We start from the raw sequence: 12,378 nt of genomic DNA on the forward strand, positions 1-12,378 counted from the left end.
CAATCTAGATTTAAGCCACATTTGCTGAAAAATAGTCTGCTCCCCACTTCCAATTTCAGGCTGCTGTTCCTATCCCCTTCCTTATTACTATGACCACAGAACAGCAGTACTGAGCAGTGAGAATGTGCATTTCCAGTTCCAAACCAAGCACATCAAATAGTTTCTTGCCCATGATGCTTCAAACTCCCACTCAAATTGGAAGCCAGCTGTGTTAAGTCCTACCTCTGGTTGGGTGGAGGGCAGTCAGAGCCATACTCTTGAACATGCATGCCAAAGAAGCACAAGTCGACGCCATCTATCTCTTCAAAGGCAAAGAGGGCTTTGGTTCGGTATGGAAAGGATTCTGCCATCTCTCCACTATCTACAAACCTACACAATGCAGATTGGAGAGAAAAACATCTCGTTCAGATCAGAATCATCAGCAGTAGCGACACTAAGCACAAGAGGAAAGGAGAAGTTACTGGGTACCTTGCTTTCATGCCTGGCTTCACTTCCACAGTCTTGTCAGAAGCATGAACTACCCGAACAGTGACTTCTCCTGGATTCAGGGTGGTTTTGTCTCCTAAGAAAGTCATTCACACGGTTTTCCAGAAAGGTGCCAAGCCTGGTAGATGGCAGCCCTAGAAATGCAGTGAGAAGTCCAGGAGTAACCAAGGTGCCAATTTATTACTGTTAAAAGACTTAAGCTTCAATATCAAATATTTCTGCACAAATAAGATAACTTGATTTTGTTAAAATAAAGCAATGTGGTTAATATTTGAAAACAATCTTTAATTAAAAAAAAACAAACAAACCTGGAATACTTCATGAACTTGTGTGCCATCCTTGCATAGGGGCTATGCAAATCTCTATCATTCCAATTTTAGTACATGTGCAGTCGAAGAAGACAAGGTAGTCAATTTAATGTGTCTTCCACCCACCTTCTTTTTAAAAAAATATTTACTTTGTTTACTAGAGACGGCGTATGAGTGTGGGAGCAGGGAGGGAGAAGCAGAATCCTCACTGATTGGGGAGCCCTATGCAGGACTCAATCCCAGAACCCTGGGATCATGACCTGAGCCAAAGGGCAGCCACTTATCCAACTGAGCCACCTAGGCACCACTCCACCCAACTTTTTATTTGGAAAATTTTCCAATTTCAGATGTTAAAAAATAGAACACCTACATGCACTTTGCCTCAACGGCTGTCATATTTAAAAATGGCATTGGTTGGGTATTATGAGAAACTTTATAGGAAAAAAAGCATTCTGTAGGTCAGTAAAAAGTGCAAAGGCATCTATAACGTTAAACCAAATACCAAATAATGTGATAATCTCAACTGGACGATAACAATCTTTGGCTACCACTCCCCCTTGTCCCTGAAGCAAGACAGGTCTGCAAGAAGCCCTAATTATATGGATCAAATTGAGGCAATCACGCATGGGATGGCAATTTTGGACAGTATTTCTATATGTGGCCCCCAAAATGAAGAAATTTAAGGAAAAAAATCCACACACACACCTTGCACATTTCAAATCCTGATCCTTTACGTTATCTCTACACCCAACGTGGGGCTTGAACTCACAACCCAGAGATTAAGAGTCACATGCTCTTCAGACTGAACCAGCTGCCTGGCCCCTTGGATAGTTTATTTTAACTATGTTTCAGGAAAGTATTGCCAGAATTTACTTCTAAGATTAAACTTACTTTTAGCAGAAAACTTATTTTCTTTCCTGGTTCGTGCAGATTTCTTTAAGCAGCCATCACAGACAAATCTAAAATGTAAACCAAGACTCTGCTTACCCAGCTTAGAGAAACATTTAAACTTAGAGAAACATAGACCAGTAACAAAGTCTACCATATACATATATACATATATATGTGTGTATATATATATGAAGCTAAAATTCAAAATACAAACTGGGAGAAATATTTCTAAATATATAATAACGACTTAAAGTAAGCAATATACAAAGAGCATTTAGAAAGCATTAAGGAAAAAAAAGAGTAAAAAAGAGTATTCCTTAACCAATTGACTGATCTTAAGTTGCAAGAATCACTGTAAGCCTTTTAACTATTCTTACCCAGCTCTCTAAATTAAGGAGAGCACTAAAAAGGCATATCTGAACACAAGCCATACATACATCAAATGACTGATTTTTCCCTGCATGTTATTTTCTAGAAATGTGTTAATTAGCCACTTCTTTCCTGTGATCCCTAAACCAGCATCAACAATTAGCACAGGACAGTGCAGAGATCCCATCTTTTTTTAACTTTGTATTTATTTATTCATGTAAGTAATCTCTACCCACAACAGGGGTGGGGGGGGTGCTTCAAACTCGACCCTGAGATCAAGAGTCACTTGCTCTTCCAACTCTTCAGCCGGGCACCCTGAGATCATGTACAGACACCCCCAACCTTGAACAGAGCTGGTATCAACTCCCTCCTGGAGAGTGAACGGAGACCCACAGTAGTAGAAAAGTGTCACAATGGACAAAAATCCATTTACTGTTGTCAAAGTCTTTGATAATGTGCAGCTTAAGTAAATACATGGAGAATATTCAGAAACAGAACTTGGGACCCAAAAACAGCTTGTTTATAGAAATCTGTTTGTAGTCATTTCTATGAAACTCTTTCACTAGACAATAGCCATATAACTTACTGTCCAACCCCCTCCAAAACATCAAATCCTAACCCATTTCACCATTTAGTAAACCATTCACAGCATGACATTTTCTCAGAGGTAAGAACAGAGCTGCCCCATGGACACCCTCTGTATCTTAAAATTCTCCTATTGTAGCCAGCCAGTATAAGCAGCACTCAAAATCTGGCAAATTTAATTCCTTCTAATAACTCTTTGCTAGTTTCCAGGTGCTAGAGATTTCTTAACTCTTCTGATAAATCTTACAAAAATACTTAGGTTTTTTTTTTTTTCCTATTTCCAAAGATTTTATTTATCTGACAGAGATCACAGGCAGAGAGGCAGGCAGAGAGAGGGGAAGGGACGCAGGCTCCCTGCCGAGCAGAGAGCCCGATGCGGGGCTCGATCCCAGGACGCTGGGATCATGACCCGAGCTGAAGGCAGAGGCTTTAACCTACTGAGCTACCCAGGCGCCCCCAAAATACTTAGTTTTGATGTGTAATGATTACAAAAGAATTTTAAAAACCAGACTATTTGTATATGGATTAAAACAAGGCATGCAAATTAAGAGAAAGACCTATATTTTTGGATTCTAGCTTAATGATTTAAAAGTGAACTTCAGAATTTTTAAAAGATTTTATTTATTTATTTGAAAGATAGAGAGAGAATGCAAGGCGTACAAGCAAGGGGAGCAGCAGAGGGAGAAGGAGCAGAACCCCGAAGAGCAGCCGGGAGCCTGACATGGGGGTCTATCCCAGGACCCCAGGATCATGACCTAAGCTGACAACAGATGCTTTAACAGAGTGAGCCACCCAGGTGCCCCTAAAAGTGAATTTTAACTATCACACACAGTAACTTTGAAAATATGATACAATCATTGCAATGATTAAATGATAAAAACTTGCTAAAGTTCACAAAGAAAAACTCTAGAAAAAATACTAATGTCTCACCCAGATGGCCAGATGATTTCATGATGAAGGACACAGATCTGATGCATCTTTCTTCCACACTCTGTACATTCAACAAACCTGTAATGAAGAGCCAAAGAATTTGAGATTAAACCAGAACTTTAACTAAATCAAAACTTTCCAACACTTTCCCTTATTCCTGACAATTTAAGATAGCCAAGATTACATTCAAAGAATGGATCTGTTTTTAAAAAGCTCTTCAGTGTTACAGGTAGAGCAAAATTCAAAAGCAATTAAGTCACTGAGTGTGACAATTTTATCTGAGAGAGAGGGAGCACACGGTGCCAGGGAGGAGGTTAGGGGTTGGGGGATTAGCACGATACAGAATTTAAGCAGACTCCCTGCTGAGTATGGAGCCCAACGGCATGACCCCAAGATGATGACCTATGCGGAAACCAAGAGTCAGATACTTAATCAACTGTGACACCCAGGCACACCAAAAATTTTATTTTTAAGTAATTTCTACACCCAACTTGGGGCTTGAACTTAAAACCCTGAGTCACATGCTCTACCTACCGAGCCGGCAAGGTGCCCCTGAATGTGACAATTTTAAATATGACTGTGGGTAGGCAGTAAAAAAATGAAAGATCACTACTGCTTAAACTTCCAAAGAAGTCTGATGTCATTGAGGATGCCTGGGTAGCTGAGATCACGATCCCAGAATCCTGGGATCGAGTCCCACATCGGGCTCCTTGCTCAGTGGGGAGCCTGCTACTACCTCAGTCTGCCACCCTCCTTGCTTGTGCGCTCTCTCTCTCTCTGACAAATAAAATCTATTTAAAAAAAAAAAAAAAAGGAAGAAGACGTCTGACACCATTCTATCCATTCTAGGAGCGTCCAGAGTACTAGGACTGTTCGGTACTTTCTGGGTGGCCTCACTACAAAGGAGGGCAGTATGAAGACGTCTGAAAATGCGCAGGGAAGGGACACATGACACTTAACAGAGGTAGGAGGGAGCTTCACTTGGGCCCAAACTATTCAGGGGATTTAGTGAAATGTAAATGATATTAACTGTAACGCTTCCAAATTTCCAGCACATGTACTGGACATATGTTGTACAGATTTATCCTCACACCGTACTGGCTATGCAAACAGAGAGAATGAAAGGAAGAGGGAATATTCAAGGCACCACTTACAGTTCAGGATCCAGTGTGTCATTTTTTCTCTTGGAAAATTGTTCTTTATTTATTGTACTAAGGAGAAAAGAGGGACACAATGAGAAAAAGCAATAAAGATGAGCAATCTGACTACTATTCTAACCAAAGGAACAAATCTTGCAAAAGTGGATATTTAAATCTTCTAAGATATTGAGGATACACTGAATAGGTACATTCTAGGCTCCCACAAAATGTACATTTACATAAAGGAATGCCTATGTTTTTGGAGACTTTATAATAAATCTATTTCCCCTGAGAGGAAATGAACAACCCAGCAACTTAACTGGAAACACAGGACTTTGTTGTTGTTCTTTTTAAAACCTTGTTTACTACTCTTAGTAATCATTAGGTATTTATACCTTTTTTCTTTTTAAAAGATTTTGTTTTTGAGTAATGTCTACACCCAACATGGGGCCTGAACTCACCACCCTGAGGGTCAAGAGTCCCATGTTCCCCTGACTGAGACAGCCAGGTGCCCCCAGCATTTATAGCTTTTAATAATAGACAGCTCCTAGACCGAGCTATGAAGATGGTGTATATGGAAGGAGCTAAACCCCTACTTAAAATTAATATTCATTTCTTAGGACAGTCTAGTCAAATAACATATTAATAAAAAAAAAATCTCAATATTAAAACACATATTTCAGGTTACTAATTGTTACCTGTTTAAAACTTTCACATGGCCTCCCATCCCCAAATCTAGCACAACACACTGCTCATAGCCTCACAAATACAGACACTAATGTCTTAACCTTCTCTACCTAGAATAAACTTCAGGGTGCCCAACACTGACTACAGTGATTCCTCCTCACAGAAAAGAGGACCTCTCTCCACACTTAAACTCCTTCCTACTTCATAAGGTCTAGATCTAAAGGGCGAAAGTCCTTTCTTTTCAAAGTGTGTTCTGAACACCAGCAGCATTTAAGGACCTTGGAGCTTGTCAGTAACGCAGACTCTCAGGCCCACTACAGACCTATAGAATTGGAAGGGGATTTCCATACTCTTTAGTCTAAGAAATTCATGGTCCTAAGGTTCAGATCTTGTGGGAAGCTACTCAACCATACCAATGGTAAGGCTGCCTTCCTTTCCTGCCATCAGGGTAACTTACTTTAGAGCTAGTCAGCCTGATTTATTTAGCCAAGGGTCAGAAAATCTCCTTAAGGTTCAAGGGGACCCAGGATCTACTCCCCAGACTAGCACCCGACTCTACTATATTGGCAGTCCAAAGGTGACTGAAAGAAAAGTGCAACTTCAAGACTTAATTCGGAAAAATTAACCAGTTTTCCCTCAGAAGCCCTATTTTTCACTAGCAGTGTAACAATTCCACACTTTTTGAAATATTCTGAACTGCTTCTGTTTATTACAAGTTAAACCAGAAAGAAGGAACTGAAGAATATTAAAAGTATACCAAAAGTTCTTTCTTCCTAAAGTAGTACACACCTGAAACAGTGTCTAACTACATTTTAGCAATCAAAGAGCTATTAGCCAACTTAAACTAGGTTTCCAAATTTGTCCTGGCATTTGCCACACACAATAAGAGCTTGTGAGAGTGCAAAAGCCCAACCAACTCTCTTTCTTCTGGGCTACTCTAATTAAGTGCCTAAACCCCTAATGTGAAATGAATGTTGCTCAACGATTATAATGATTTCAGTACTGATAACTAAACACGAGAAGGCTATAAGGAAGTTATCTGTTCAATTCCCCTCCAACTTAAAAGAGTTAAATAACAAAGTTCCCTTGCACTACAGCCTTTCAATTTTTAGGAGAGAAGCTGTTTCCATATAGAAGAAATATCTAAAATGACCATCCAATCCAGTGTTGATATATTTCCTAGATCAGTGTTGACAAAACTTTCTGCTGTGACAGAAATGTTTTATATCTTTGCTGACTAACATGGCAGCCACTACCCACAGATGTCTATGAACATTTGAAATGTGAACTTTTATTTCCTTTAATTAATTTGTATTTAAACAGCCAACTGTGGCGAACAGCTACTATACTGGCAGTGTAACCCAAGACCACTAGAAGCTTAAGGATAATCACTTGACAACTAACCAAGACAGCACTTTCCAAAACAATGCAGTTACTTACGTTTGAGGCTGGGAAGGGTCATCCCCCAAAGAAACGCTCTCCCCTTGGATTTCATTGAAACACTTCTCACAGAAATGATACCTGTCGGCAAGAAGGCCATACTGGGGTGAACTGTTCCGTTCACACAACACAGCCCAAGCCAAGCAACGAAGCCACCAATCACAGCAGGCCAAGGAGGGGGACGGGAGCAGAGAGCAGGTCATCAACGGCGACAAGGACATTCAATGATGCAGATTTATGGGCCCCACAGTTTGTTTTTTTTGTTTTGTTTTTGTTTTTGTTTTTGTTTTTGTTTTGTTTTTGTTTTTTGCAATCAAAGCCAAGTGCAGACAACGGACAAGCATGAGGGAGAAAAAAAAACACAAAACAAACGAAGAAATGAGGGATTGCAGGACAACAAAAAACATAAAAGCAAGACAAGACAACACAAAGCAGAAAGCCAAGGCAAAGCACAGATTAGCATTAAATATCTCAAATGGGATCACAAGTAGCAAATGATTACAGCAAATAAAACAAAAAAGTTTCACTTACACAGACCTACATTCTTTCATTTTAGTAATTAATGCTACTTGATGAAAATAATCAAAAGGAGGAAGGATAAATGTACTGGAGGAGAAGAACTGCTGCTCTATTACTGAAACATAACAATCACACACTTCTCCCCATTTCCAACAACAAAATAAGTAACAAATAAAAATCCACTATGGATACAGAACCAGGAAGCAATCACCTAAAAACAACCCCGACTGAAAAAAACCCACAAAATTTTTTTGATCCCAACGAAGCCACGTAAGTTAAAAAAAAAATTTTTTTTTTTTCAATGAAAACTCTGCACAAGTGCTTAAATACTGATTGCAGCCACCAACTGACAGCTGAAAAGGCAAGGGCAGGCCGTGGTGCACACAGGCGCATGATTACATGTTCCTTAGGTACAAAGATTACAAACACTGCGCAATGATGTTAAAAAATCCAAAAATGGCATAGATGTCAAGACTACAGCATGAGGAAAGTTTCATTCAAGTTGTCTTTTTTTTTTTTTAAGCGTAAGTGCTTTTAACAACTTGATTCACTTTTCCTAGGTATTAACGGTGAAAAACTATGGATTCTAATGATTACAACAAAGCATTAGGAGAGTGCACCTAACTTTTTGTAAACAAAACAAAAAGTTTAAGTGACTTTTTCAAAGCTAGAAATGCAACTGTAGCACACAAGTCCAGCAAGAACCACCACCATGGGGTTGGTTTTATTAAAGAGTATTAACTGCCTGGTCTTGTTATGACTGTCTCAGAGCCCCAAGTTTTATTTGTAGGCTAATGACTGAAAATAGGAGACAGATCATGCTTAAGATAGATAAATGAATGCCATCTGTATGATTACAGCCATTGTTTGGCCAGGAGAAAAATAAGGCAGAGGTTCCTAATTTGTTAGAACTCTACCATCCACTGTCATATTCAAAATAAATTTTAAGTTACAGTCTGGTGCAGACCTATTTTTTGGAGATTTTCCTTTTTATTGGCTTAACAGAGGCAAAGAAAAAACTCTAAAATCCTGTTTTCATTTGCTCTGAGTACAACTTAGTGATAGGCTGCACACAAAACCGAAACATTTCCCAAAAGCTATAGCTGGCTAAAAACTTTTGGTCCAAGCTTTTTGGGTAGTTTTTGGGAAGGAGATGGCGCAATTGCATGGACAAGAAAAGACATTCATTTAAAAATTTTTCTCAGTTAGCCTCAGGCTGTGGTAAGCTGGGATATAATGCCATCCATGCCACCAACTCACAAAGTTGCTTAACCTCTCGAGGATTTGGGCTCCTGCCTTCTAAAAATAAGGGGCCACACAACTGACACAAGGCTACCTTCTGCTGTACTGATTCTGCAAACAAAGGCAGAATGCTAAGACCAGAACTTGTGCTGTACAGTTGTTTTCAAGCAAGATACACATGAACCATGAATGTATGTGTGCTGGTCCATCCGCATGCAGTCCCTGGACACACGGATACGCGGACCATGGTCCACACATGGTTGAGCTTACCTGTTCTGGTAACTGTAGTAAGTGGCATCACGAGGGATTGTGCACAACTGTTTGCCATAGCAACAGAGTGTCTGTGGAGAAAACTCCAACTGCAATAGAAACCATTTGTTAAATAGTACACAGGCCTGAAAAACAAGCTAGAATAGTCAAAATGGCATTTCAGAAAAAAAGTCAGTGAATTCTTGAGTTCTCATTTATATAATGGGCTAACTCAGTTTCTAAGAGCACACACAAAACTAACACCACTCTTAATATCCTGCAGCAGTCCCACTTCTCAACAGGCAAAGACCACACTAGTGGATGCCTAAGATCCTGGACAGTACCAAACTGTAAACATAGTATCATGTTGTCTCCTATACATACATATCTATAATAAAGTTAACTTATAAATTAGACACAGGTAAGAGATTAATAACTAATAATAAAACAGAATAATAATATACTAAAAACACAGTTACGTGATTGTGGCCTTTCTCAAAATATCTTACTGTACTGTACCCACCCTTCTTGTGATGCTATGATGCCTAGGTGAAGAGATGAAATGAGTCCAATGACGTAGGTGTTCCGAAGTAGCATAAAAGCTACTACTGACCTCTTGCTAGTATGTCAGAAGGTGCATCATCTGTTTCTGGACCATGGTTGACAGAAACCATGGGAAGGAAACCCATGACAAAGAGGGACTACTGTACTGTATCTGCTCACCACTCTGAGGTGAGCAGGGCCGTCATGTCCTTCAACCACTTAGCAAAAAACTCAGTAGGACAAGATGAAATGCATGTTGAGTTGGTATGCACAGGAAAACCAGCTCATGCCAGAACCGTGCACCCACAGGTGAAGATGATTCAAAGTCCTATTCCAGGTGAGTTTACAATCTGATGATTTAGGATTCTAATTAGTCAAGCTTTCAGTAATTCTTACCGGTGAAAAATTTCTTACCTTTCTGCCACAACAATATCCAAGGCTTTGCATTACTGGGTCAATTTCTTGTTCAAAGACTTCAGACAGCTTGGAGCAATACTTGTATACCCGAGATGTTTTCCGATTATACAACCAGGCATTGTTGAACATAAGCCAAATGTCATCCACATACTGCCAGGGTTCCTGATACTGTCCAGTGTCTAACTTCCTCTTGATGGTAGAAAGATCCATGGGGCTCTTCACAATATCAAAGTAATCCTAGAAAGGTAAGTGGCACCAAGCAACATTACCTCAGTCTCAGTATGTTTTAAGGCAGATGGTGTGTCTTCCTATTATAATCATGAGTTTTCCAGAAAAGCTGAGTCTCTGACCTGATTGTATATCCAAGAAATTGACTGATGCCCTTTGCTTTCTTTTAAAGATTTTAGAGAAAGAGAGCACATGTGCAAGTGTATCAACTGGAGGAGGGCAGAAGGAGAGAAAATCCTCAAGCAGACTCCCCACGGAGCCCGACACACGGGGCTGGATCCCAGGATTCTGGGATCATGACCTGAGCTGAAACCAAGAGTCAGCTACTCAACCGAATGAGCCACTCAGGCACCCCTATCACTTCTTTAAATTACTAGTCTATAGAGATATTAACAGAGCTACTATGTAGACTTTCCAGATAGGAGGCTGATGATCTACTGAAACTCCAGATTCCTTACTACAGTGTATGTGTGATCCATTTAAAGACTAAGAAGTCAAATGGCCTGTTAAAATATTTTAGTACGGGGACGCCTGGGTGGCTCAGTTGGTTAAGCAGCTGCCTTCGGCTCAGGTCATGATCCCAGCGTCCTGGGATCGAGTCCCACATCGGGCTCCTTGCTCATCAGGGAGCCTGCTTCTCCCTCTGCCTCTGTCTGCCATTCTGTCTGCCTGTGCTCGCTCTCTCTCCCTCTCTCTCTCTGACAAATAAATAAATAAAATCTTTAAAAAAAAAAAAAAATTTAGTACGAAAAAGGGCCTACTGATGAGAAAACAAAGCCCAGTGAGTATCAGCAATCTAAGATCACAGAAAACTAGAGGAAGAAAGAAGTTCCTAAGAACTTTGCCTCCGTAAGCACTCCAATGCCTTATTCAACACCACTTAGAAGCCTCAAATGAAGGCTCCCAGCAGCCTGGTGTAAAGGCCAACTTTAGAAACAGATGAAGCTAATTTGGTCCATCTTTTCTACCAAATAAATAAACCTGTGACCCAGTAATCACACTCCTTGGTATATACCCCAAAGAAACAAAAACACACACCCACACAAAATTCTGCATGTGAATGAGTATTCATAGCAGCACTACCCTCAACAGCCCAAAAGTGCAAACAATTCAAATGTCTACGAACTCACAAATGGGTAAAGAAAATGTGATGTGGCCATACAGAGGGATATTTCTGGGCCACAAAAAGAATGACGTACAGATTCATGCTATAATATGGATGAACCTTGAATGAAGCCAGTCATAAACACATACTATTTAATTCCATTTAATGAAATGCCCATAAACAAATCCAAAGAGACAGAAGTAGACTAGTGGTTGGATGGGGGGAGGAAATGGAGTAACTACTTGTGGACACGGGGTTTCTTTTTGGGGGTGATGAAAATGATCCAACAGACTAGCCATAGTTGCACAATCCTGTTAATACACAAAAATCACTGAATTATTCAGTTTAAATGGGTGTCTTGTATAATATGTGAATTATATCTGAATAAAGCTGTTAACAAATTAAAAAAAAAAAAAAGAAAGAAAAAAAAAGAAAGTACCACCACATACTTACAGGGATTCCAAGAAGTTGAGGGTCCACAGGTTGACGAAAGGGAAGGGATTCTGGATCCTGTCGGTAAAGTGCCTCCAAAGTTGGCATCAGTGCCTGTCGTAACTCCTCTGGTTTGAAAACTTAAGAGCACATTTGAAATTATCAATTAAGCAAAAGAAGAAATGCTCAAGTTGAAGCTATAAAAATATCTCACAAACCACAAATCTGCCTAACGTTATCTCCATGAAGGTATCATTTAGGACACACTTCCTACTTCTAATTCCTGGTCCGCATCAGGTAGTGCCTTCAAAACACCATGTCTAGTCAACTTTAAAACCCTTCATAACTCAGCTAATTTTTCAGAAATTCAGTTAAGATAGTCTTGACCAAGTAGAAACAGAATCCCAAGCATTCCAAAAATTTATGAACAGACCTGTCAAAAAAAACGTTTCAACAAAATGTACTAGCGATGGGGAGGGGCAGGCGATGCTGTTGAACAAGAATAGAAGTAAGGCCTCATTCATGATAACAGTATTTAACAAGTCAGAAATTAGACCTGTATTATCTAAATGCTAAAGGAATCTGAAAGCCTGAGGGGAAGAGTCCCTCATTAAATTTAGCTTGGTGTTTTAGAGCTGAGGAGGACGTATCATCTTAATGGCAAATGTTAGGTTTAAGTCTAAACAGAGAACTAAATTGTTATTGCCAAAAATGGACTGAGTTGATCAAATTTCATCCCAGTGTGTTGTTAATGTGTCCTAAAGATCAGGAAAGATTTGAAGATGTGTCCCAAGTGGATTTAATTTAA

The 12,378-nt window shown here is 39.7% G+C and overlaps 1 protein-coding gene across 1 annotated transcript in view; it reads right to left on the reverse strand.

Moving 5' to 3' along the window:
* LOC111157665 (E1A binding protein p300) overlaps positions 1-12,378 on the reverse strand; it is an 85,932-nt gene that overhangs the window by 15,897 nt on the left and 57,657 nt on the right. Inside the window, exons 17-24 of the mRNA XM_022519281.1 lie at positions 11,592-11,710; positions 9,803-10,042; positions 8,867-8,955; positions 6,836-6,916; positions 4,724-4,780; positions 3,570-3,647; positions 1,686-1,753; positions 534-620 (exon numbers count right to left, since the gene is read on the reverse strand). Of these exons, the coding sequence (XP_022374989.1) occupies positions 534-620; positions 1,686-1,753; positions 3,570-3,647; positions 4,724-4,780; positions 6,836-6,916; positions 8,867-8,955; positions 9,803-10,042; positions 11,592-11,710 (819 nt within the window). The remainder of the gene's footprint in view (positions 1-533; positions 621-1,685; positions 1,754-3,569; positions 3,648-4,723; positions 4,781-6,835; positions 6,917-8,866; positions 8,956-9,802; positions 10,043-11,591; positions 11,711-12,378) is intronic.

The sequence above is a fragment of the Enhydra lutris genome, unplaced genomic scaffold (genome assembly GCF_002288905.1).
Source record: "Enhydra lutris kenyoni isolate GAN:26980312 unplaced genomic scaffold, ASM228890v2 scaffoldscaffold55, whole genome shotgun sequence".
Classification (NCBI taxonomy): domain Eukaryota; kingdom Metazoa; phylum Chordata; class Mammalia; order Carnivora; family Mustelidae; genus Enhydra; species Enhydra lutris.